Below are 27739 nucleotides of genomic sequence, written 5' to 3' on the forward strand. Positions count from 1 at the left end.
GCGGGTGGCTGCGCGCGCAGCGCCTGCTGGGAACGAAGGGGCCCGCCCCCCAGGCCGGTGCGGCGCGCGGCGGGGCGGCGTCCGCCATCTTGCATCGCGATCGGCCGTCGGCGCCGCGCTCCGGGGCGGAGCGGAGGTTTCGCGCTTGGAGGACGGCGGCGGGCGCCGTGTGTCTTCGCTTCGATGGGTGAGGGCGAGAGGAGAGCTGAGAGCCGGCAGATGGGGGGAGGAGGGGCTGTGCCTCTTTCTGGGGCGGGGTGCGGCGCTCCTTGCTGTCAGGCTCCCCGGCGCAGGCCGGTGTCCTGCCTGCTCGGGGGCGGCGGGCAGCAGCGGGCGTTGCCGCGCACGGCAGCTCGGGCCCCCCAGCCGGGGTTATCGGTGCTGGTATGCGGTGTTGTCGCGCTGTTCTCCACTGCCTCCTCGGTCAGGGGGCTGCCGTCCTCCCGCTTCCCTGCCGTGCTGCTGGTGGAGAGGACTTTTCCAGCTCCTCGTCCAGGAACGCGGGTGAGGAGCTCGGCTGGTGGCTCTCAGTGGCCGAGGTAGATGTCCTCTCGGCCGAGCGAGGGGACTTGCGGTCCGGCTCGGCCCAGCGCCGGAGTTCTGGCTGGTGTGAAGCCCGCGGGTAGTGGCTGGAGACCCGCACGGCCTCCCCCAGCGCTGCCGGTCGCGGAGGGTGCGGTGTCAGAGCCAGGCGCGGTACCTGAGGGGCCTTATGTAGGCAGGGAGGAAAAAAAACTGTTAGTAGGATAGGTCTTAATCTGGGCACAACAAGTGGGCGAGATGCAGGATGGTGGAGGGATTTAGTGTTCAAACGAGTGTAGTTTTGCAGAGCAGAAATGCAGACTTCTTTAAATCTAGATGTAGAAGTTGTGAAGCCTGAATTCATTGGAGACTTTTTGCCCTTATGATGTCTATACCAAGAGCCTTGTGGGTGGAACAAAACTGTTATTTCGTAAGTTTTTGAAAACAGTTTTGATGAACACGTCCTCCCAGTTTTGCTTCTGTAACTCTTTATTGAGCTGGTAACCCAAATTGGGTTACTTTGAATGCATGCTGCTCTTGTTTGGTTCATTGCTTGGCCTGACAGTTTTATTGGTGCAACTAAATTAGTGAGACATGGATGATTAAGGAAGTGGTGAGGGTCTAGGATTAGTTAAGCCAGTAGTATAGTTGGAAAAAAATGATCTTCTTAAATTGTGCCTCAAAAGTTACATGACGATTACTAGAAAACTGCTTTAGTTGATGGCACACTTAGCATTGTGGTCCAGAGATGGCAGTAGTTTACTAAGGCTCATTCAAAGCAATTGTGTTTGGGTGAAATAGGCTGCTGAGTCCTCAGGGTGTCTTCTTGATGTCAGACTAAGTCTGCAGCCTGTTTTCCACTCAGAGTCTGTATTTATTGCTCAGCAGTCCTTGGTACTGCTGGTATAAAAAAATAAACAGTCCCAGCATGGAAGTTGATTGAGAATTCTGTGCAGCTCAAGAGCTGTAGTTCATATGTTCTCATGTATGTTTTCTTGTTCTAGAAGAATTTCAGACAAGTGAGAGTTCATGTAGTCTTTTAAATAATGTTTTTGACAGTGTTTTCTCAGATGAAGGCTGCAATTTTAACTTCAAAAACTAGTGCCGTACTGTTACAACCTTTTTCAGTCAGTTTGATCATTTCAGTGGCAGAATCATGTTTTGTCACTTTCATCTTTTCGCAGTTGATGTGTCTGAAATTATTCTAATGATTCTAATGATTCTAATCCATCAAAAGAGCTGTTAATTAGATTGAGTCAATCATTTGGTTTAAAATGGAAAAGAGGATGCCTATCTGGATGCTGTTGATCCTTAACTTGTTTTTGTGTATAAAGTTTAGAAGGAAATGCAGCATAACCTTTAGATCCTTTGTTATGTCTGTGAGATAAGCATCTTAAAATAATAAAGAAACAATGTAATAAGTTATTAAATGAAGCAGTAATTACTGAAGATTTTCTTTGATTCAGCCTTATTTTTTAATACATTTAATGTCTCCTTTTTGAGAGGAGGAAGCAAATTCCTTTACTTACACGTAGAAAAAAAATTTAGCAACGTAATGTTTTTGCTTTTTGTTTCTTAGTTTATTGTCGTGGTTTAACCCAAGCTAGCAATATGACCATGATAGCTGCTCACTCACCTCACTCTCCATACCCCCTCCTCCCTATAGGGTAGAGAATCAAAAAGGAAGGGAGAAACTTGGATTGAGATAAACACAGTTTAATAAAATAACAAAATACTAATACAATACTAGTAAATATAGATATAAAATAGAAATAGAGTATAAGATGGAAGATACACAAGGCTATTCCTCATGAACTCCGTCCACACTGAGCAGCCAGTCCCAGGAAGCAGCACATGGTCCCTAACAGCTGATCCCAAAGAGAAAAAAAAGGCAGAAAGGCCCAGAGGCCTCTCTGAAATGGCAAAAGGCTGAACTAAACGTCCCAAACCGAACTCCCCTGGCTCTGACAAAAAGAGTGAAGGTGGTGAAGAAGCGAGAGAGACCAGAAGATCCCAACTCTCCTTAAATAATGAATCATGATGCTAATGGGATGAAATATTCTTATTGATCAGTCTGGATGTCAGTCAAACTCTGCCCCATCCATGCCCCTCTTCTGTGATGCCTCACACCTGTGGCCAAAACGCTCAGAATGTTCTTGGTGCTCAGACCAGAGCCATTCAAAACATTAACTCTATTATCTCTTGTTCTCAAACTAAGTCCAAATAATGACCATGCTAACTACAAAAAAGAAAGGTTTCTAACTGTATGAAGAAAATTGACTCATTTTCAGTCAAACCAACGCACGTTCATAAGACCCGTAACTTCTTTTTCCAGTAGCTTATGTGCTTTAATGAAGTATCTGATCCCTGAGATGATCTGTAGTTTAATCTGTAGTTTAGAAATACCTGTCTAGGCAAAGGTTTATCTCTGATTCCTACTTTGGAGATTTTTTTTGGTGAACTGGGTATTGCAAGCAGCTACAGGAATATATAGCTGTTGCTGTAGATATTTTTATAGTATAAGAGGTGGCAAGTTTGCTTTTCAGGGTTTGGCCTTTTGGAGTAATTTTTCGTTTTTTCTTTTTTTTAATAGACAACATGGCAAGCCCGGGTAAAGACAACTTCAGAATGAAAAGTTACAAGAATAATGCACTAAATCCCCAAGAAATGCGCAGACGAAGAGAGGAGGAAGGAATCCAGCTTCGGAAACAGAAAAGGGAAGAACAAGTAAGTATCTTGGTGAGATGCTAACTGTTAAGTGCTTGCAAAGCTAAATTCAGTTATGTGAAAGGACTTGAGCAGGTGACCCCTGTGGTGCAGAATTCAAAGTGCCGGGTTGAGTGTCTGTTTTCTGTGCAATCCTGGGGAGCACCAGCTACTTCTTGACAGCGTTATAAAACAAAAAAGTGAACAGAAACCCTCGTAAGTCACTAGGGCAGAGGAGAGACCCATGTCTTAAGTTCAGTCCTGAGTCTAGGTTTAAACATGTAAGACTGGGCTAAAGGATACTATTTCCGATAAGGATTAGAAACCTTGCATTCTCTTCTAGAGTTTGGGCCAAAGTTGTGCTGTTAGAAGGGAGAGTATTATTTTCATCTCTAAAGCCATACTTCAAATTGCCCAAGAGCTTCTCTGCAATAACTTAGTAAAGTGGATACCAATTGTTGGTCCCTGAACTGTTACATCTAATGTTCACAGTTGTCCTCATTGGGGTTTTAGTGATCAAAGTACATGGAGCATTGTATAATTTAATGGTTTGTGGTAGTTTCTTTTCCCAAAATATTTGTTAGTTTCTTCCCAGGAAAGTAAGAAATGTAGTTTGTTTTTCTGCTTGGTCTAAAGTGGCTGAATTTGTCTCAACAACCTAGAGAGTCCGCAGGCACTGACCCACAGTCTTCTCTGAGCTGGGAATCTTTACCTTTCTCCTAGGAAAGTGGTACTACTGCATGGAAGAGTAATTTAAATGAGTTCATTCAGAGAGGAGTAGTATGATACTGGAGCATTTGCCTTTCAATGGGTAACTTCATTGCAGTTCCCGCTGAAAGTATTGTTTGCGTATTTTGTAATAAATACTCCCTGGATAAATTATGAAAATAATAGGTGTTTCTTCTGCCACACTGACTTTTGTAACAATTAGAATACTGTTACGTTCTCCTTGATCTTTATTTGCTGGACTGGTGTTTTTCAGCTCTGCTTGAACTGAGGAGAACAAGTTTATGCAGGGAAATGAGGCTGCTTTTGTTCCAGAAGAGATTATAACTGGTAGATAGACTATGATCCTAAGCAAAAACAGTTTATACATTTCGAGCTTCTGTGTCCTTCAGTGCTAGAAAGAATGGCTTGTCTTCCAAAAGGAGAGTAGAGTTTCTTCTTCCTTTGTGGGTTTAAATGGAAGTAAACCTTGTTTGTGTCCAGGATTCTGCAGTTGTTTTTTGTCCAGGATTGTGCCCAATCCAGAAGTGTGTTGAAAAAGGGAGAGAAAGTCTTGTTTCAGGTTCCTGTCTGAAATATGGGTTGATGCAAACATGGAATTGCTTCTGCAGTTTTGGGCATATACAACAGCAGAAACCTAGGTGTCTGTAGACACGTAGAGGACAAAATCTTAAGGATTTATTAAGAGGTTTCATTATTATGCTTACAGGTGAAGTTTTTAGTCAGTGAACTGAGGTCCTAACATTTATTTTTGAAGATGCCAGCATGACATTCCTAGAATAATGGTTGTAAGTGTAGTATGGAATTAAAGGTAAAAATGTAGGTTTGGTTTCTCAAAGAAAACAGGCTAATGTGAGTGTTATGCTTGTATGCCAGAAAATGAAGATGCACTCATTAAACATAGCTTATTAAATACTGTTGTGCCTGTATGTATTTTGAGCATAGGCAGTGCATGCAGCCAATTTTAAAGTGATTTTTGGACATAGAGAATGTTTAATGTTACATAATTTGAAACTTTACCTTGAAGCTACACTATTTTTTCTGTAACTATATTAAAATGTTTCTGTTTTAATTTTTCTGTAACTGCATATTAAATATAGCTGCTGTTAAATTGTCATGCAAAGAAAGTACATAAATTGTAGTCCTTCTGTTGAAGGGAAGAATGCAGTATGCTGAAACACAAATGCTGTTTCAATGTGTATGATTTTAGCCTATTAACTAAAAGAGGAAAAAGTATCTTTTAGAATACTGTTTCCTGCTTAAAAATCAATACTGATTTTGAGAGAGAGAAGAGTAAAAAGTTTTATAGCTTTTCCTTAGATGTGGAAAAATTCATGGATCTTTGCTAATTAAAAAGAACTTCAGTTTTTTGTGTCTCTTTGAAGTCCTGCAGTGCAGTTTATCGAGATACAAGTATAGTAGTGCTTTTCTCCTGTATGTTCTTTAAATTTTTGTGTAGAATTCCATTTGCATGAGTGAGTAGGAAGGTGAGTAGTTGAAATACTTTGTCTAGTATTGGTGAAAGCACTTCTTCAAATGTATGTCATCAGTACCCACTCTTTGATAATTTCTAATGTCTTCTGAAAATTTCTGCCTTGTTTAGCTTTTTAAACGCCGAAACGTTTCTCTTCCTGGAAATGAAGAATCTATGGTAGAAAGTCCAATTCAGGATCCCGATGTCAGCTCTACTGTACCTATTCCAGAGGTAATTACTTCAGAGTGTGTTTAGAATGTTATCTGTTAAGGTGCATACTACTAGATATAATAAATCATCCTTTTGTTTTTAGGAAGAAGTTATTACGGTAGATATGGTGCAGATGATTTTCTCAGATGATCCAGATCAGCAACTCACAGCAACTCAAAAATTCAGAAAATTACTCTCTAAAGGTATGTAAACGTTGTGTATTTTATTTTCATTCCTTCTGTGTTGTTATTACAAATTTTATTCAGAGTCAGTTAACTTTTAGTTTTGTTTTACTTCAAAATACAGCTTGCTGAAACTTCTAGTTCTGTTTATAGAGAAACTGTGCCAAATCTATTCCGACCTAATGGCTAAATACAGAAAGCTTCGTTATTCTGATGTTAAGTCTTTCAGACAAAGTAACAAAAGCAAGGACATTTTTGATTGAAATGTCTAGGTCAGTAATTAACTGCACACTATCATTACTTACAGCACTTGCGGTGATTCAGTTTCTGATTCTTGTTCTGTATTTGAGGGTAGAAAAATTACATAGCTGCCAAAGAGGAGTTGTAACTTGTTTTTCTTAGGAGTGTAAGGCATGCAGTCTTAAATTAATGCTGGTATTTGTATAGCATGATAGGTAAAGTTATGGTTGGGTGTTTAAAATAGTATCTAATCATAATTGCCCTTCCACTGACCTGAGCTACTGACTAAGGGAACAGTGTTTTGTAATGAGTTACTGACATGCCAGTGGATAATATTATGTGTTACTATTATTATACATAATAGGGTATTTGCTAAATTGCAGTATTTTGTGGAGATAATCCTGCAGTCTTCTACAGTCAAAAGTTTAGCTCCTTCATTTGAGACTAAAATAACTGAATGCTAAAAATTATTGTAAGAATTGAGAACTGTATTATTTTTTTGCATCATACTGGAAAAGTACTTTATTTGGTCTTTTTTGTTAGACTTACACAAATGTGGTCTGTTTTTTTTTTATTCCCTAGAGCCTAATCCACCTATAGATGAAGTCATACAAAAACCAGGAGTAGTACAGAGATTTGTGAAATTTCTGGAGAGGAATGAGAATTACACCCTGCAAGTGAGTTTGGCTGGTGCAAGTGAATTTGGCTGGTACTGATGTGAAGTTTGGAATGGGATTAGAAGCCCTTCAAAACAGCTTTGTAAAGCATGTGATTTTTCTTTTTTTTATAACCAAATTTAATTATTTTTAACAACCGAAGCTGTAAATTTTATTTGTCTAAAATGTCACTTATTGACACTTTAATTATGACTTGACTCTTGTCAATTTCATAGTAGTCTTTAGGATTATGTATGCAGCTGGTCAAATACTTGGGTGTTGAAAGCAGAATGTGTTCAAGAGAGTTTCCAGAGTGTTATATTAAGATCATCAGCATCGATGTGTGAGCAGAATCTGTTTGGTTTATTTTGTCTATATTGTAGTATTTCTCAGTTGAAATCTTAAAGAAAAAAAAAAAAAGAAGAAAACAATACAGGAAACTGAAAAGCTTGTATGAAACCCCTTTAGAAAATTGTTGAAAGATACATAACTAATAGTAGGAGTAACTAATTCTATCTACTTGTGCCATGGCATGGCACTTAGGCCTTATGTACATTCATACCAGAAGAGTTAATATAAACAAAAGGGATTTATACTAGTTAACAGAGATTTGAAAACTTCCTTAGAGTTAGTGCTGCAAGCCAAAACCTAAAAATAATTTACATACTGATGGAGCTTATTAACTAGAGATTTTGTCATTGCCAATTACTGTATATAATAGAAAGTACAATAATAGTAACAATTACTATTCAGTAGAAAGGAAAAAAGTTGGAAAATTAATCCCTGCAGCTCCCATGTCAAACTGTTCTTCATGAATTTAAGCTTTACTGCTGTGTGGTTTAACATGGTCTTTGTGCTCCTCAACAGTTCGAAGCAGCTTGGGCTTTGACAAACATAGCGTCTGGAACTTTTCTGCACACCAAAGTTGTAATTGAAACGGGAGCTGTTCCAATTTTTATTAAGTTGCTTAGTTCAGAACATGAAGATGTACAGGAGCAGGTAACTGCTTTCTTGGAGTGTTTTATAATTCCTTAAAATTAATTTATGATCCCTTTTTTTTTTTTTTTCCTCTGATTCTTTCAGATTTCTTTGAACCTGTTTTTTATTTCATGTTACTGAGTCATTTGAAGAAAGCACCTCATTTCTATTGGGGCATTTACAGGTGGATAGGGTGTAAAGCACCTTAATAGAAAGAATATAGTATAAAACAATGTGGATTTTTTTTTCCCTAAGTTGTCTTGTAGCTTTATTTCCTATATCCTTCTGCTCTTTCATCTTACTATGTTACAGTCTTCATTAACATTTTCCTGAACTTTATTTTTTGTTACATTACATCATTTGCAACTTTGAGGCAGTTTTATTTGATCTATTACACATAGTGAGCAAATGTAACCAATGAAAAGTGTGCGTGTATCCTTTTTATTGAAAAGCACATTAATCGATATATTTTCATAACAGAAGACTTTCTTTCCTTGAAATGGTGACTTCAAGTGTAGGCAGTTGACTTTGTGTCAGTTCTCAAAAAATGCAATATAGAAATCAGTAGTCTTCTGAAATGTTGTATTTGGAATGATACTGCTTTTTTGATTCTGTAATATTTGTTGTAAAAATATATATGATATGTAAAATTTGATTTGCAAGCATGTTTATATTCACTTGGATGCTTTACTTTTTAAGGCAGTATGGGCTCTTGGTAACATTGCTGGTGATAATGCAGAATGCAGAGACTTTGTTTTAAACTGTGGAATATTACCGCCCCTCTTGGAGTAAGTAGTGTGAATTAATACTCTTAACTGTAGCATATAGGTGTAGATAACTGTAAACTTCAAATTAGAGTTTATTTGAGAAGAATATAAGCTTTTTGCTAAATTGAGAATATTTCTTTATTATCATTATCATTATCATTATCATTATTATTATATTGCTATGAATCTAATGTTTTGGATTGCTTGAGCTTTATGCATATCTTTAATTAGTCTGTGACTGGAAGCTTTCCAATGTTTTTTAAAGGACAGAAAAGTGTTATTTCACAGGTATGAAATTTCTCTGTTGTGCAGAACTTTGTGTTTTCAGAGTTCTGGATATATAGAGTGGGAGTGATGATTGGAGTCACACTTCATGTGATTCCAGCTGGCTGGGCAGTAGGCTGGTTTCCTCACCTTTGCCCAGTAGCTCCAAGCTCCACTATCCATTTGCTTGTTGAGATGAGCTGGCAGATGAGTTCTAAGTTACATGAGCTACATTCCACCAGAAGGTTTCTCTTCACTAGGAATATAATTGCAGCATTTACTATATGCTTACAGTAGGATGTAAGGCAGCTTCATCACAGGGAAAAATTTTACGTGATACAAATTTTGTTAAATTCATTCTTGCTTAGAATAATCAAATGCTTTAAAACATTCATTAAATAGTTTAAAATGATAGAGGAGAATGTGATTACTTTCCTTGAGGATTTAAAGGATTAACAGTTTTAGACATTTTGGTATGTACCTGAAAATGAACCTGATTTTTCATATGTTGAATCTTTTCGCATTCTGTTCAGCAAAAACAGTGAAGTGTTAATTTTTTTAGAAGGTCTTTTAAGTTCTAACTTTTTATGCAACTGTTTTTATTATTAATTGCATTATCTGAATGAAAACATCAAAATTAATTTAAGGGAGAGCTGCATCTCCTAGTGCCTCTAAAGACCTTCAGAAAACATTAATTGAAGAATTTTTTTCATATGAGCAATAGTTTATTTTGTATGCATATACTTGATTTGGAAATGAGATGTCCATGCAAAATAATTTGTTCAGATTCAGTTTATTCTGAGAAAATATTTGCAGCATGTAAGTTATGAAGAGAAATAAACTGAAACTAGTGCCCCTTAATAGGATTTCTTTTCCTGATTTGAGTTACTGTTGGTGATAATAGACATAAAAAGGCTTGCCTTTTCAATAAGAAATTATTATTTTTTTATTGTCATCTCTTTTTGACAGACTGTTAACAAATTCAAATCGTCTTACAACAACTAGAAATGCAGTCTGGGCTCTCTCAAATCTCTGTAGAGGAAAGAACCCACCTCCAGACTTCAGTAAGGTATAATAAAGTGTTCATTTTGAGAAATCAGAGAGCTGAAGAAGACTTATGTTTGTAATGTTATAACACACAGAATCTTTGAATCAGGAGATAGACTCAATTTTGTCTTTTTAATGTAATCACACAGCCTTATCCATCTGTTGTATCTGCACAAAATCATCTAATTTGACATCAAATTACTTAAAAACTTGAGATTGTAATTAGTCAGATGCAGTAATCATTCACTGGTGTGAAATGATGGACAAATAATACATTCAGTCTTAACACCTTTGGGCTGTGTTTTCTCCAGAACTGTTTTAGAAGATGTGAGTTAAGAGTGAGTTGTTTTTTTTTTTTTTAACTTTATGATTACAAGTGCTTGCTGCAGGAGTAAAATGTTGAGTTTTCTGCTCTGTCAGATGCAGTTAAAACAGACTGTGATGACAAAGGTGATCTGCCTGTATACTCTCCCCTTCCTCCTCACTCCAGTATGTGCTTTTGAATATAATAAGACTGTAGAGGCTAGTGGGAGTATTAGCTCCTTATTTTCAGTATGAAATTGATTTCTGGTGAGTTTAATGACGTTAGAAGATGGAACTTTGGATATGCCGGTAGAAGAGACTGAGGTTAAAGGATCATGAAAGATAATCTGGAGACAGTTCATGTGTGTTGAAGCTTACCTCATGGCATAGTAATTACTGTTGTTGCATTTTAGTAGTTCTGGCAGAGATTTCTACTAAAAGGTGGGATTTCTGATGTCAGTTGCAATTGTTCTGCCTAAGTTACATCCTTCAGTAGCATGATGTTCTGGTAGTAAAAAACCAACAAGATTTCTTGCTGCTTAAGCCCTTTGCAATAGCACCGGTTGGACATATAAAGTAGGCTAAATTGTGTAACTGATGCAAGATAAAGAATTATATTCTACAAAGAATGTGAAATTCCCAAGCCATACAGCTGAAACCTGTAGTGTTCCAAGTGGTGCTAAGATGGTCTTGTTCATTTGGCTCTGTTTGAAACTTGTAGGAGGTTAAGGCCAGAGAGTTGCAGTGAGAAGGGAAGTCAGCTGTTGCTTGTTTGGTTTGGTACAGTGAATGTTAAGTCACTTCTGAATCACTCTGAGTTTCTTTGTAGTAAAGGAATTGTAAATTGGTTGTTACAAATAACCTCCAGTCCTCCTACAAAGACACCAATTAAAAAAAAAAAAAAAAATCACTTCTAAATTCTGTTCCCTGAGTGATTCAAAAAAGCATCAGTAATTCCTGGTCATCTGGTTACCTGTAAAAGCAGGCGTTTTTTTGTTTAAGCTGAACGGTTATATACCTAGTATAATATCGCTGAATAAATAGGCTGTGAATCAGAATTTATCCAAATTGCCAGTTTGAATTGAATATCTCGTTTATTCAGGAAGTGTTCTTCATATGTCTTGATTCATAAATGAGCTCCTGTGCTTTGAGAGTAAATAGTTTTTCACCATTATGCTTTTGCAGAATGTTCTCTGAAATCTGAAAAAAATGCAACACCTAATTTTATGCAAAATTTTTCTCTAACCTAGGTTGCTCCTTGCTTAAATGTTCTGTCAAGACTGTTGTTTAGCAGTGACCCGGATGTATTAGCAGATGCTTGCTGGGCCCTCTCTTACCTTTCAGATGGTCCCAATGATAAAATTCAAGCTGTTATTGATTCTGGAGTGTGTCGAAGATTGGTAGAGCTGCTGATGTAAGTCTTCACCTAATAAATGTCTTTACAGTACTGTTAATATTCATGAATTCAAACTGAGTTTTTTATTTTGTGAGAAGTGATGAACATTAATTCACTCAGCAAGCAAATGAAAAGGTTTCAAGGTTGCTTGGCTTCTGGGATTTCTTCTGAGATTGACAGTGAAAAAGGTTTTCCCAATGAATTCCTTTATATTCTTTAAAACTTAGTGTAGAATTTCGCTTACATGGAGGAATAGAAAGGTGAAGACAGAAGACCAAGCTTGAATTGTAAACTAATTTCTTAGCTTTTTTTTTTTTTTTTTTAATTTCACTCTTCCTTTTTGTTTTCTTTTCTATGGGATGTAGTTGCAACACAGACAGTTCTTGGACTCACAAAGTCCAGAGGCAGGCGTGTGCCACTTTTGAACTGTTCCACTATATCTGTTTTATGGTTCATTATTTTCCTAGAAAGGGAGAGTAAATCCCTGTGTTCACATGGGGGCGGCAGAGCAGGTCAGGGATAGTAGTTCCCAGCACTGGCAGCTCAGCACAGTTGCCCATGAAAAGCTCATTTGTACAGCTCTCAGGAAAGGGCGAGACTGCTTTTTCTGTTACAGACGCTTTACCACAGCTGAGTAGATTTCCTTCCCTCACACTTCAGGCTTTGTGTACTGACTTCTAGGGTTATTGGCTTACAAAAGGGGAAAGATGCCTTACAAAGGGGGACTGCTAAGTTTTAGTATATAGCTAATAAAACCCCTTCTGTTTCTGTGGCTACTGAATAATGCAGTATTAAATGTATTAAATGTATTAAATCATCCTTGAGCTGGGTGAAATGAATCTGCTGGGCAAATAGATTGCTCCAAGTTGTGTTGTTCCATAGAGATGCCCTTTCCTTGACTCAGCAATTCAGCTATGGGCTTGTAGTTGTTAAATTTGGCTAAATAGGGGGAAAAGTGTAAGAAGTAATGTAGCGTTTTCTGTAATTGGAAAATTAGCACCTGAAGTTAAATGTTGTATACTGAAAATGTAAAATTATACTTGAACACTTGATAATATCAAGTGATTTAATATTTGTCTCCAGGCATAATGATTACAAGGTGGTATCCCCTGCATTAAGAGCAGTTGGAAATATTGTTACTGGAGATGATATCCAAACACAGGTAAGACCGGTTCATTTAAGAAAAATGATTGGCACGTGGAAAAATGAATACAGAATTCTGTAAAAATTAATTGTGACAAAATACGTATCTAGTACAGGTATCTGCATATTGCAGTAAAAGAGGCGCTCTACAAATCTACATTATTTATTTGACAGTCAGTTTAGACTTATTTTAGACATAAAATTACTGCAAGAATAAACATTTTCTTACATCATTATAGGCAGCGGATTGCTTTATTCTTCTAAGATACCTTGAATGTTGCTTCCCGTTCATGATGCAAGTAACTTTTTTTTTTCCCTCCTTAGTGAAGGTTCGGTTATTTAGGTTCAGTGAAGGTTCAGTTATTCAGTTATTAGCATGCCCTTTTTTAAGTCTTCAAATGCAGTCAAAGTTTTTGCTTGTAAGCAAAGGTCATATTTGGTTTGTCCATTAATTTGTATATGATAGTCTTACTGATGCAGTTTGTTCTAAAGATTTGTCTTTAGTCAATGGAATTGATTTTGATGCCATGGAGGAAATACTAAGGTCCTGGTTTAAAGAAAATTGGGTCTAAACAGCTGTCAGAACTAGTGTAAAGGGAAAATAAGGAAATAATTTGACTATTTAATTTGTTTTGACCTCTACAGGAGATGATTTTGCTAAGGAATTAAATAGAAAACATCTGTCTCTTCAAAAACAAATGAACAAAGAACTATACAAACTGAATTTACACTTCTCAGTTATTCGTATTCGAACCTTAAGCATATTCATATTCTAACCTTTAGTCTTGCTGTCTTTAGTCTTGTGGTCTGGACTTAATTGAGGGCAGATTCTTTCAAATTGGAGTGTCAATGACGAGACAATCCAGCATCATTCAGTTTTGCAGGACATCATCTGTCATACTTTGTGTAGTGTAAATGCGTTGCAAAATCTGCTTTTATGTATGTATATTGCACAACCCAAATTTCAACTTTTAAATGATTTTTAGGTGATTCTAAACTGCTCTGCATTACCTTGCCTCTTGCACTTGCTTAGTAGTCCCAAGGAATCTATTCGAAAGGAAGCATGCTGGACTGTTTCAAATATTACTGCAGGAAACAGAGCTCAGATTCAGGTAAAGTCTGTATATTTGTTATTTGGTTGGGTTTGTTTTTGTTTTACTACCTCACTTGTCTTTCTTTCACAAGGAGAAATATGTAGATACTACATTCATTCTGCATTGGGTCTCTTCAAACCAAAATGATTCTATGATTATTTGCGTTAGTCCTGTCTATAGTTTTACCTAACTTTAATGTTTTTTTTTCTAAATTTTGAAAGATTGTTACGAATAACTTCACAAAATAATACTTTAAAAATAGCTGTCATTATTTCTACTAGAGAAACTAATTCATTTCTGTCAAAGGGATTTGGCTGATACTTATAGGAAAAATGAAAGGGTACTTAAAATATTCTCTTAGATCTGATATCAATAGTTGTTATTTTTCCCTGTGGGAGCATCATCTGCTGATATATTCTCTTTAGTTTTGTTCTGGATTGTAATATACATGTTAAAGTAATAAGCAATTTTTCCTTTTTTAAAAGTTGAAACCATCTTGTACAAATTAGTCCAGTGAAAAGTGGATGATTCAGCCAATTTGGAAATGTTGAACATTTTGCTTGGATAAAAAACCTGCATGATGTCATCAATACTGAGTTGTGTTCTTGTGGAAACTACTACATCCTGACTATTGCTCCAGGTGTCTGGAGTTACCTGAAAAAAGGTTCTGTTTGACAAAATGAGAATTCTGAATCAGAGTACATATTTCAATATGATTTTTTTTCCCCTTATGCTTCAGTCAGGGATGAAAATGTTACTTCTTGATGTCATTTCAAATGTATAATACAGTTTTCAATTATAGACATAGTCTTTCTGTGGAGACCACAAACATGAACAAAATGGACAAAGTGAAGTTTTGTTCTCAGGCTTGATCTGCAGTTCAAAACCTCAGGTTTAGTGTTTGTTGTATGATTTTTAAATGGGCATATCCAGAAAGCAGTATTCTGTCCACTAGAGGCAGAGATAATCAAGAAAGAAAATACTCTGGCTGCTGCAGTGCAAGGTTGGAGTGGTTCTGAATTTCAGTTTGGTTGCTCTAGTTAGTGTGGTGCTTTCTAACAAAACGTTGTTTACTTTTATATCAGCAGGCATCACTGATTCTTGTAGTGAAGGGTATTAATGTTCTTTTTCAGTATGTACTAAATATTAATTAACACAAAATATTATAATTTCACCTCTTAGGCTGTTATAGATGCAAATATTTTTCCAATACTGATTGAAATTCTTCAGAAAGCTGAATTTCGCACCAGAAAAGAAGCAGCATGGGCCATAACTAATGCGACATCAGGAGGAACCCCTGAACAGATTAGGTAAATTTGTATATGTTAACGTTTTCTCTGCCAAAGCGTCTTGTTGAAGGTATTTTTATTTCTGCATTTGAATCCTGACAAACATAGCAAGAAAATCCTAACCATAACTGTGATTCATTGAAACTCTGTCTGTACAGAGACTAAACATGTAGAAATCCAGAAAAAATGAATGAAATATATGCAGTAGACTTAATAACAAATTGACTGATACTGCTTTGTTTCAGTGATATTACACCTAAAGCTTTCACAAGGTTATCTTCCAGAGTTGATGTTAGATTGTCAAACACAATTGGAACAGTTAATGAACAATTTCAGTATTTGAAAATGGAAATTTTTGGGAGACTTGTTTCAAAAGCTTACACGATGGGTTTGTATCTTTTTGTGGAGAGACTTCAGGAATTTTAGTGGTTTCCTCCTGTATTTTAAACCCACTATCAGTATTTTAAAACAGATACCTGAACTCCTTTTTCAAAATTTGATTTGATTAAAAGTTACTGTCAACAGCTATTTATACGCTGCAAAGATTGGACTTCTTGAATGACTGGAATAAAATACTCTCTGGTTTCTCTGAAAACCATCAGCATAGCAATCAGTGTGAATCAGTAGTTGATAAATGGATTAAAACTGACAGTGTATTATTTGAAAACAAGAACTAAAAGTGATGTGGTAAGTCTTCCAGCACCCTGGGGAGATCTGTTGCAATAAGTGAATTCTGATTTATTTGAAATGTAAACAATCCTCATTTTCTTATAACCACTAAGTTTTACCGGAGTTAAGGAAAGTTTCTTAATTTTTTTTTTATTGCTGTTACTATGATTGTTTGCAGAATGTGAGAACTTAAAATTTAGTGTATTTCAAATAAATTTTAATTCAGTATTCTCAAACAGTAGATGTGCATGTAGTACCATAGAAGTAGCTTCTTGTCACAGAATACAGATGTATTATCTATGTCGTGACATTTTTGCCATTTTAACTGCTATCTAACTGAGGGATGATTTAAAACCCCTAAGTAAACTATATTTAAGCAACCTTCTGGTGCTGGCAGAGATTACTCTCTTTATTTTACTTGCACACTAGAAACAAGGACACAGGTTCTGACTTTCAAAGTTCCTACACCATTTTGTGCAAAATTGGGAAAAGGAAAAGGGTACTCAGAATACAAATATCTTTTATGTATTTACAATTATGTTCTTCCTTTAAAGTAGGTAATGCTAATAGGTCAATGGGCTGCTACTGTGGACTGTGTTAGTATAGAGCAGTGTCCAGTGTTCTTATCTGTCTCTAATGTGTTTACTTGGCATTTTTGCCACTACAAAATTTTAAATGTCTGAGAAAAGAACTTACTGCTAAAACTAACTTCTTTTCTTCTATTCAGTTAAACCCATCTGAAGAAGATAGGTGAAACGGAATTGAAAAGACTACAAATTCCAAACTCCAGTTAGGAACATGCACATTAAATTTTCTTATTAGGATGAATTAGACTATTTATTGAATTTCAGACTAAGATTATCTTTCTGTTCTATTTTAGAATTTTTTTTAAGCCAGCCACTTCTTTTAGCAAAATTAAGGACCAATAGTGATAGACAGGCATGTCAGAATAAATGTGCTGGATTAACAGTCCTTTCTTTTTCCCCACCCCCCTCTTTTTTCTGCTCTTATAAAGGTATTTGGTAGCACTTGGTTGTACCAAGCCCCTTTGTGACCTCCTGACTGTGATGGATTCAAAAATAGTACAAGTGGCTTTAAATGGACTTGAAAATATTCTGCGTCTTGGAGAACAGGAGTCTAAGCAAAATGGAATGGGCATTAATCCTTATTGTGCCCTTATAGAGGAAGCATATGGTAAGAAATTACTTCTTTTAAAACTGCATACCTGAACTTCTTTGTTTCAAGCTGTAAAAACAAAACCATTGTGAACCATGTATAGGCAAGTTTAATAGTAGAATTTTTATTTCAAGCATAAGTGGATATCGAAGCATCATCAATTAAGTAACGTTAACATGGTGGAAAAAGTTGTTAAATGTGGAAAACCTGTGGATATTTTTGTCTGTGGTCAGTTTATGAAATGTGCCTCTAGAGAAACTTTCTCAGAAATATTTAACACACAGATATCCTAGTCTGCTGGAGCCATGGTTTGCATAAGTTTATCAGCTAGTCCTAAATATAGTTTTATTATTTTAACCATATAGTCCCATTTGGTATCGTTTCATTACCAATAGAGATGCAAGATCAGAGGGTTTTTTGCTTACTCCCAAAGTCTATCACTTTTTAACGTAGTAAATATCAGTAATAGAAAAATCAGCTTCAGATCATGAAATTAAATAAGTTTGTACTTATTTCTGAAAGTATTTTGTTCTATTTATTCTTGTAAGACCTGTTGAATTAAAGCACATTTTAAAGGCAGGGTATCAAAACTAAAATGATGTTTGTGGACTTTCGTGACTGGTATACTTTCGATTTAACTTTAAAACTGTCTCAATAACGAATCTGATGTAATTTACGGAGACTTGAATTTTCATGGTGTCTGACAACAGAATTGGCAGACATTTGTGTTTCAGGAACTGCCAATAACAATTCTACTTGACTGCACTATATCTGGCTAAATGGTACTGACTTCTGTAAAGCAGCCTTGAAATCCAAATTCCCTGTTAGAGTTGCATTTCTAAAATCAAGTGCATACTCAGACAGCATACTTTGCAGTCTGACATCTAAGAGGAAAAAGTACTGAATACTTTAATGGAATTTATTCTGTTCCAGATTTTGAGTCTGTTCACAATTTCAACTATTGAATGTCTAGGTTCATTTTTTCCTTTACCATTTAAGTGTAGGCTGCTGAAGCTGTGGAGTGGAAGTTCAGTAGGGGAAACAGCTGATTATGTCACTCTCATTGCTTTGGCCTCTATAGTCACCAGAAGGGATCATATGAACTCTTTCTAATCCATCTTAAGAGAAAACAGAATTGTCTTAAATAGTTAAAAAGGAGTTTTGAATCAGCTGACTGCCAAGCACTTAATTCTGACAGCAGAACAGAGGTTGTGTCCTCTAGCTTGCAAACAGTAAGTCTTTGGAAACTAGTATCTTCAAATCTTGAATTTGAAAAAAGATACTGAACTCTGCTCAGTGACAGCTTCATAATAGGGGGTAGAGTTCAGTGTTGGGGAAGGCAAAAGGAGTAAAAGAAAAGAAATGGAGATATTGAAAATTGCTATAGCAAACAGCTTTATGCTATCTTAATTCTATACAGATACAATTCCTTTGTAGGCATGGCATATTTCTCTGTAGATAGTACAGCCTCCTCCTTCTCCTTAGTTTAACTGATATACATTTAACATAGTTTTAAAATTAGTTTGGACTGCAGAGAATGAAGATTAGAAATACATGGCTTAGGAAATTAAGAATCTAACTGATATACATTTAACATAGTTTTAAAATTAGTTTGGACTGCAGAGAATGAAGATTAGAAATACGTGGCTTAGGAAATTAAGAATCAGTGATATCAAATGAAATGAGAATGATTTGGGGTTCCATTTTTTGATCTAAGAAATACCACTAAGTTTTCATACTATGTTTCCTTTGAATTCATCATTCTTTTAAGCAACTAGATTTTCAAAATGTTTTGTTTTGGATTTAGGACTTGATAAAATCGAATTCCTTCAGAGGCATGAAAACCAAGAGATCTACCAAAAGGCTTTTGAACTCATAGAGCATTACTTTGGTGTTGAAGAAGAGGACTCCAGTATTGCACCTCAGGTGGATGAAAGTCAGCAGCAGTTTGTGTTTCAACAGCAGGAGGCTCCAATGGAGGGGTTTCAGCTGTAAACTACTGAACTGAAGACAGCTGTAAAACGTAAACACTTGCTGGGTTTTGGGGTTTTTTTTCTCCCCAGAGGTCTTTTCTTTATGGCCAAAGCTAGAGGAAAAGTTGAATATGTTTTGCAGAAATAGATGAAGAAGCAGCTCATGCACTTTTATATATTCTGTTAGGTACAACTGTTTTTTGTTTTGTATTTGTGTTTTTCATTATCTCATATGTACAGAAAACAACTGTGAGTAATCATGTCTAAAGTAAAGCATTAAATGTGATTCAACAAGAACTGTTAAGCTAAGACTTGGTAGGATTTTAGGTAGTGGTTCTGAATTTTCCACGTAGTCTCAAACTGCATATCAGCAATACAGTTACTGACAGTTGTATTTTTGGCAGTAGGCTTGACTTGCCCAGTCTCTATTAAATCTACCTCTTGTATTGAAGCAAAAACGTTGCTTCAGAACTAAGGCATGAAATAAAGATGAGCTTGTAAGAAGCTGAATTGGAATGTGAAAAATATTTATTTAAATTGTGAAACTTTTATGCATTACTTACTTTACAACACACTGTTGGAATTTAATTATAAACTGTATTTAAAGACATAATAGATATACATATATAATGCTAATTACCTAATATAATATTGAATATATTTAAAAGCTTTTTCTGAATTATGTGGGAAGAGGACTATTTCAGAGGTTTTCAAATTGAAATCAGCAGGGAGCTCGCTGGTCATTTGATGTTGGCTCTGTAATTAAAGCTGCTAAATGGCATTAAAAGTCAGCCACAAAGACAGTACTTTGCTGTGAAAGCAGTTGCTGTAGTTACCACAAGAATGCTGTGATTATGAATGACAGAGATGGTGATATGCACAAACCACCAAGCAGAGAGTTTACAGCTGTCTCCTGTCAAACTGTGGTAACACCGCTTTAGTTTGAGAAACATTGTGATGTTTGCCTTTCTAGTACAGTAGCTTCTTAGAAGTTTAGACAGTAGGTGTTACTTTTTTTTTTTGACCAAATATGCTACCGCCACTTGAATTGTTCTCTAAGTTACTAACTTGGTTTTCTTTTGCTAAGGCAATAGAAGTACTGCAGTGAAGAATGAATAGCGAATCACTCCAGTTGAAGGAAAAGTTTGTTGTACTGTAAATAGCATTAAGTATGTGGACAGCAAAACTAGCTAGAAGTTACTGTCATCTAAATATGTAGGCTCTACAATATACAGTGTTTGCTGTTAAACACTAAAAGAAATAGAATACTAGTATTTACACTAATAGTTTTGAATACAGAAAAATGTATACTCTGCTTAGACTTGCATATAATTAGTGTTTCTGGCATATTAGTAGTACATCTCATTTGGAGAAATTAGTACTTTGGGTTAACTCTAAAGTATGATTATTTTTTTTAACCTGTAATTGATGTATTAACTCCTGGATTAAGTGAAATCTTTGACATATGAGAGCATTTCATGCTTCATAAACAGCTCCAGTTTAAACTTCAGATTACTTACCCCATGGCACTGTGCTTGTCACTAAACAATATTTTAATGCACTGAAAAATACAGGTTAAAGGTGGTATCATTTACAGTACCATTTTATCTTTAGAATTTTTTTTACATGCAAGTTAAGATTTTTAAGATGTTTAACTTTGTTACAGCAATATATACCATATTGTAATTGAATGTGGGACTTGAAGTGGATTTTCTAAGGTTAATGGTCGGTTTTGACTAAGGTGTAACTGGGAGAGAAGAAACCTCTTTTTAGTGGAAGATGGAAGTGTAAGAAGTGTATATAAGAGTGCTCTTACTTTATGAACTCTGAATAATGAGATATTTTAGCAAGTGACACTTGAAACCTAGATTTGTACAGCATACAAGAGTTTTGAATAGCATGATAATACTGAGTACAGCTGCCAAATTTTCATGTAATGTTAGATGATTGTATTCGTGCCCTTTTTACTCCCATAGTTTTAAATTTTCATATACTGACCTTCCTTCCCCCCATCTGTTCAGAGTACAGGGTAACAGTCATGGAAACCTACCAGGATTATTAGTAAATGCTGAATTTCAATGCTCTTCTAATGTAAGAAAATTATTCAGGTAACAGGGTATTCTGTTCTTTCTAACAACCTTCTTTTGATAATACTACATAACCAGCTGTGCCTGCTTTTTATTTGGAAAACCCTGTAAAAATTGCATTTATAAGCCTCTCTAATTTAAACCAAATCTGAACTATAAAAATCTTGATTAAAAGACTTGAAAATTCAGAAAAGAGGGGACACTTAAAGTATTATATTTGTTTTGAAAGAATGTCTTCAGTTTTGTGGCAATTTAAGTGTGAATGGTTAGTGACTGCACTTTATGCATTTAGATAAACTGTATTTCATGCCTCTGATCCATTTAAATGTAACAGTTTAAAAGGGAACTAAAATGGATGGCCTTTGGCTACTGAAAACCATTATTTAAACTGAACATTTGGTTTACCCTAGAATTTTTAAAAAATAATAATGAAAATTCTTCTTTAAAGGATAAACATATAGGATGGCCTCTCCTATTTTATCAGTGGGTTTACAATACGCTTTGTTAAAAGCAATAAATGAACAATATAAAAACAGATGATGACTTGAGGTCAGCTCTGGTATAGTCATTTGCAGACAGCGGAATGAATATGATGATGTTGCCTAAACAGATGAAACCAGTGTGGATAAAAAGAAAGAAGTAACCAAGACAAGAAAATCTCTTTAAGATTTGGAATCTGAAGTGCCCTGTCAGTTACCAAGTCTGTTTAAAAGTACAGGGTTTTGGTTGTTTTGGTTTGGGTTAAAAGGGTACCATTTGTTCTGTTTAAATGTGAATACTAACTATCTAATCTATGCAACTATGCAAAGCATAAGATTTTTTTAGTTCCCTACTGTTGATACACTGAATCATATCTAATTTTTTCATAATTGCACTTTTGTCTGAGGACTGGTTCATACAGCTTTTTCATTTTCTAGTATTTGCTTTAGACACTGTTGCTAGCAGCAATCAGAAGATAGTAATGTTGGCACAGAAATACGTTAGCTGTAGAACAAGTTTGCAACTGGAAAATATTTATTGTTGGGTCTGTCTTTGAAAAAAACATAGAAAAGATGCACTATTGTCTTTCCTCCAGGGTTAGTTCTCAGTTTAAATTTTTTAAATTGTACAGCTGAGGATTTTTGTAATAGGTCTGCAAATTGATAGGTGAAGTTTAACTCTGACTCCAAGAGTTCACTGAAATCTGGAATGAGAAATTTCAGTTACTTGTGGCACAATATCTTCATATAATGTGTGGAAACTAAAATACCTATACTAACTTCCAATAGTAATAGTGCATCTTTAAATCCAGGCCAAAGGCCCATTACTGTAACAGAACACATATGAGTAGTATGCAATATTATGGAATGTTAAATCTCCAAATACCATGCAGAAACCAATAAAACCTATTTTACATGTTTCTTGTATTTATTTAGTGTTTCAATAAGTGTGGCTTCCTAAAACTAGAAAACACAAATGCCATTTTGAATACAGCATTCAGGCAAGTGAATTCAAACTGGGTTATCTCTGCACTGTAAAACTACACACTTTCACCAGACAGAAAACTTTTGGGTTTCAAATGTGTTTTGTCAATATCTAACCAAACATACACTTGTACAATAATCACAGTCCTGTCTCTGCCTGCAGAACTGAGCGCTTTGAGAATTCCCGTGAAGTTTATAGGGACTTGAAAATTCGTGGAATTATCAGGCCCTTTCCCCTCCCTTCCCTTCTCTGAACCTTTTCTTCTCGGTGTTTAAGATTTGTAATATCCTGGCTGATTATAGTTTGTTCTTTATTTAGATTTACAGAAGTGAATTGCATAAGTCTCCATATTTTTACAGTTTTCATACCTCTGCTACTGCTTGGTCTTTGCCACGTTTAACCTTTTATTATAAAATAGAGCTAGTTTTTCTGTAAGGAACTCTTATCTGTGTAACAGCTCAAGATAAGCCTGAAAGAAAGCTTTTAAGACAGACAGTGGAAACGTGGCTCCCCCATACATGACATTCTTAGGAATCTACCTCATCTCCTTTGAAATTAATTACTGCTTTTACATTCTAATTTTAATAATTTGCAACAAATACATCGAATATCTCTCATTTCATTTTGTGATCCTGTAACTACCCTTGTTGGCTCCAGTCTGTGCAATACTACAGTTCCCTTTTCCTGGTGAAATTCACTGATATCTCTCAGCAAGACTTAATTTTGCTCCTACAAGGACACTGGGCATTTCAAAGCACGTTACTTGGTCTTCGACTCCGCTGCTAGTGCTGCCTCTTTCCGCCACTGGGCCTTCTTTGCCATGTTCCACCTCGTTAAGGACTCATGACGTGCCGCAGCCTGTGGAAATAAAACATCTACTTAAGAGTAGTGTGGTGCAAGTAACCATGCTCCTGGGGAAAGCTGCCCAGCCTCAGGAACAGCCAGCAACTACTTAGGTGTCGGGGTGACAGGAACATCGGTCAGCTAAAAGAGCAGCTGTAAGTCACTGCTGCTGAGATTTCTCTACTTTTCACAGAATTGCATAATTTTTAAGTTTGCTACATGTTGATTAGCACTGTACTCACCTTTTTAGCTGAGGCAATCACTGCAAAACAGGCAACAACTGAGAGCGCGATCATGATGTAACAAGCTTTAACTCGAGCTTTGTTTCTTGCCTTGTCTAGCATCTCTGGCCTGAAATTAAAGTTATTGAATTGAATCATTACAAAACTGTGAAGCGTTTCCAGAGCATCGCAGGTGTAGTGTCACCATTGAAAAACAATAGAACTAGCTCCCTGTGATTGGTTATGTACCACCCAAGAACTTTGCATTTTCTGACCCCAAACCATTTCCAGTGAATAAACAACATTTAATGGATTAAATTATTTGCTGGGGTTTTTTTAAGCTGGATAAAAAATGTTAATGCAATAAATATTTGCAGTTAAGTATTTGGGGTAAGTATACTAGAAATCATACCTTAAACTCTGGAAATTTAAGAGATTTTTATCTATTTTTGACAGACGGAAAAGTGTACATGGTGTCAACCAGATGTGCGAGCAAGTTAACTTTATTCAAAATTAACCTTGGAAATTAATTACTGTCACGTCTAACCTGTTCAGGTGGCAACCAGTATGCTGTGGGCTAGGAACTTCACATGCTTCAGCAGGTGATTAAAACAGAATTTGCACTACTACAAGCCAGACTTTTTTAGTCAGTTCTTTAGAGAAACAGCAGCTTTTTGTAAAGTTGGCAGCTGATGTCAGCCTCCTTGCTATTACAGGAGCAGATGCCTGAACAAGAACAAGCTACATGATTATTTTTGCTGGTTAAAGGCAAAAGTGAAGGAAACTTCTGCCCTGCATTTGGAGGTAGTTGCTGCAAGAGGTGTTGTACGGCCCAGCACGCTGCGTTGGTTCTGCTCCCATTTCCACCCTCCTCTGCTCTGAGCAGCAGTAAGGTGCGTATCCCAAAAACCTGGAGTACAGGAAATCTTCGTATCACTAAAATCATCCCAAAACTTTCAGCTAGGTCCTTTTCTGAGCCAGACATTATACTTGGCAGTAGTTCTTAAGATATTCATTATAATGTTGTCTCTGCGCTATTTTCCTTTCGTAAATCACATTGGAATGCTTTATATGTGTAAAGATATATATTAATAAGATCTGGAATATAAATATACATCATATATAGTTATGGATCTACATATATATAAGCAAAAAGGATACTTGCATAAATAATTAATTTTATGTTGTGAATGAAGATATTGTAATGATCTCTTTCCCCAAAAAGCCCTTAGCTTTACTTTAAAGAGGATGAGTGATGGGATGGGGCAGACAACGCCTGCAATTCTAAGTAACGTCTTTTGTTTTCTGCAGTGGTAAACATACATCATCTTCAAAAATGAAAATAAAAACCACACACATCAGACTAGCACATAAAATCATTAATCCACTAATCCATTTGTAGCAACAAAAGTAAAACCATGAATGTTATTAGCCTGGTTTATTAGCCTAATCATATTTCACAATGCACTAATTGAAACTTTTCTGAAGCAGATTGTCACTTTCTCCTTGCTTTCTGCCTCTGCTTTAAGGAAAACAGACCTGATTATGTTCTTCCTTAATTGCACATTAGGGCATTTGCTACTCAATCCTTAATCAAGTCTCTGGGTAAACCTCTGCTGAAGTCAATAACAGCTGGTTTGTTGGTTGGTTGGTTGGTTTTTGTTTGGTTGTTTTTTGTTGTTGTTTGTTTTTTTTTTAAAAAAGGCAATCAAACAAAAAAACCTTGAATAAGGACTGCAGATTTGACCCTTAGCACAAACTGTCTTCAGCAGCTAGATTGTGTTTACAGGCTATCTTGCCTTTTTTTTTTTTTTAATAATTAAAGCAATGACAGTTCAGCTTCAATGTCTCACAATTCACTTCTGGTGTATTAGCATTTATGATCTTACAGTTCTAAAAGTACTTTGTTCACCCAGAAAGCACAAAGAGATGACAGGCACTTGGCAGGCCAGCTGTGGCATGGAAACGAGCAATTTGTGTGCATGTATGTGTATGGACTGGTGAAAGTGTGTGTCTTTATAAACACTTCCAGATGATGTGAACAGCTTTTAAAGCTGCTGCAACCTGTCTGAACCTTTCTCTAGGGGAAGATAGTGGAATTGACACAGCCCAAGAGACGTGGGACAGTGGGAAGCCACCGTCCAGCTCGAGAAACATCAGTGAAACCATCAGGAACCAGCAGGAACAGGCAGAGGTTGAACCTGTTGCACGACACAGCTCTGTATGCTGCTTGTGCTCAACGTTAGACCCTCGACAGGGAGTTACCACAATGATAAAAAGTAGTGTCCTGGAGAGAGACATCTAACACACTATCAAACATCCTAAGAAAAAGGCAGCAATTAACATCACAGGGGTTTCATGTGTTCAGTGACTGGCTCCCTTGGGGGATGACAGCTTCCAGCGAGCCTGAGAACCACAGAATCAGCATGGCTTGCGTGGGAAGGGACCTTCAAAGATCACCTAGTCCAGTGGGTCTACAAGAATGAGGCTAAGACTATGTCAAGTACTTGGTTTTCCTTGGTGGAGGATGTTTCTCTCATAACCTCTTTTTCTACTTTTCCTCAAATTCTACAATAAATCATAATTTGTTTGATGTAATCATTCAATGACAGCTCCTGTAGAACTGTTGATGGGAGCTATAAGCAGAAAATATTGTTTACCAACATCCTTATCTGAGCACACATTAGGAATAAACAAAATAAACAAGCCAGGACATAACTGTAACCACAGCTGTCTAGTCAGATGGATCTAGTTCCTAATCTCAGGCTCTGGGGACCGCAGCAAAGAACATTTTTCATCTTAACCTCTAACCAGGACAGGAAATTCTTTTGCCCTCTAATTTGTTTCCAAGTTTTCAGTGTTGAAAAACTGACTAGTTCAAACTCTGCAGAAAAGTTTTAGATCAGGATCATGCCACCACTTTCCCTTCAGCTCCATGTTCCCCTTGGACAAGAGCAGAGCACTTACGTGATCCTTGGAGGAATATCTTCTTCTGTCTTGAAACGTCCAGTCCAGAGGAGGATTTTTTTGTCAAACTTGGAAGGTTTGTAACTTGCAACCACCTTGTGAGCCTGCTCAGCTTAAAGATTAGTAAAAAAACACTTAGTCAAATCATGTACTGAGAGTGAATGATGGGTGGTAGTAAAGGTGGAGGGGGAAAACCCCTGCGTGTCCTGGTAGTTGGAAGAATAATTAGGGGATTAAACTTCCAGGTTTCCGTTATGCGGAGTTATCACCACGAGGGGTTTTGAAAACCCCTGCATGCAAAGGGAATCTCTATGGGTCTGTTTCGACCTCCCCGCAGCCCGCGGGTGGGGGCACCCACGCCAGCAGGGGAGCGACTGGGAGCATCCGAGCTGCCGTGCCGGCCACGGTGCGGACCCGGCCGCCGGGAAGTCCCAGCCCCAATCTGCCGCGGTCCCGAGCCGCCCGTCCGCCGCCAAACCTCCCCGCGCACCCCGACGCGCCGCCGGCGCGCCGCTGCCAGCCCCCCGCTCCCAGCTCCCGGCGCGGCGGGCAGAGCCTCTTACCGCGGGCAGTGCCCGGGCTGCGGGCGGGCTCCCCGCCGGCGGCGGCTCCCCGCGGGGCGGGCAGGCGGAGCGGCGCGGCGGACAGCAGCCGTCTCGGGCGGAGGCGCGCCGGCAGCATGGCGAGGACGGCGAGGGCAGCGCGGAGCGGCGGGACCCTCTGTCTCAGCGAGACCCTCTGCCTCGGCGGGAGCGGCCCCGGTCCCGGTCCGGCCCCGCCCGTCCCCACCCCGCAGGCCCCCTCCAGCCGCGCCCGGAGGCGAGGCGGGGCGGGGCAGCCACCGGCAAGGGGGGGGGCGGTCCCCCGAAAAGCCATCCTGCTCACCTAATGCATCTCGAGCATAGAAACGTCGACGTTAAAGTCAAAAGTCGGTTCAAAAAACACCCGAGGTGGTTCAGCTTCATGACTCGACACAAGGTGGACTCAGTTTCATAACACAGACCTGCCCGTATCCGTGTTTCTGTCATTTTACCACTTTTGAAAGGTTCAAACATACCATTTCTCATTACATGCTTTTCTGTTTAATTAAAGTGCAAATCTTGTTTTGTTTCGTTTTGTTCCCATCACATCCTGGACAGAGTAAACCTTTATTAAAAAGAAAAACAATCTGTACAAACATATCCTTGAAAAAAATAATTCAGGAAAGTCAGCACGGAATACATATTTAGTAAACATCAGCCTGTGCCAGTACAATACCAGTGTCTCAACAGCAGTGGGTCTGATGCGCTGAACAGGGAAGGGTTTTACATCCACCACCAATGCCAGAATGCGGGCAGGTGTA

At 37.5% G+C, this 27739-nt stretch overlaps 2 protein-coding genes across 2 annotated transcripts; one reads left to right on the forward strand and one right to left on the reverse strand.

Moving 5' to 3' along the window:
- Positions 1-40: 40 nt before the first annotated feature.
- Positions 41-22301, forward strand: KPNA5 (karyopherin subunit alpha 5). Its single transcript, XM_065056721.1, has 14 exons — positions 41-187; positions 3116-3249; positions 5558-5659; positions 5742-5841; positions 6643-6737; positions 7584-7715; positions 8394-8482; positions 9695-9794; positions 11326-11489; positions 12555-12633; positions 13601-13726; positions 14891-15018; positions 16682-16860; positions 18650-22301. The coding sequence occupies exons 1-14, from the start codon at positions 184-186 to the stop codon at positions 18835-18837; spliced, it is 1620 nt and encodes a 539-aa protein (XP_064912793.1). The 5' UTR covers positions 41-183; the 3' UTR covers positions 18838-22301.
- On the reverse strand, positions 16941-27301 carry FAM162B (family with sequence similarity 162 member B). The gene is made up of 4 exons (XM_065056724.1): positions 26961-27301; positions 26398-26509; positions 23452-23560; positions 16941-23224 (listed from the first exon to the last, which is right to left on the reverse strand). Exons 1-4 carry the CDS (start codon positions 27271-27273, stop codon positions 23126-23128), a joined length of 633 nt encoding a protein of 210 aa, XP_064912796.1. The 5' UTR covers positions 27274-27301; the 3' UTR covers positions 16941-23125.
- Positions 27302-27739: the final 438 nt, after the last annotated feature.

The sequence above is a fragment of the Columba livia genome, chromosome 3 (genome assembly GCF_036013475.1).
Source record: "Columba livia isolate bColLiv1 breed racing homer chromosome 3, bColLiv1.pat.W.v2, whole genome shotgun sequence".
NCBI classification, from domain to species: domain Eukaryota; kingdom Metazoa; phylum Chordata; class Aves; order Columbiformes; family Columbidae; genus Columba; species Columba livia.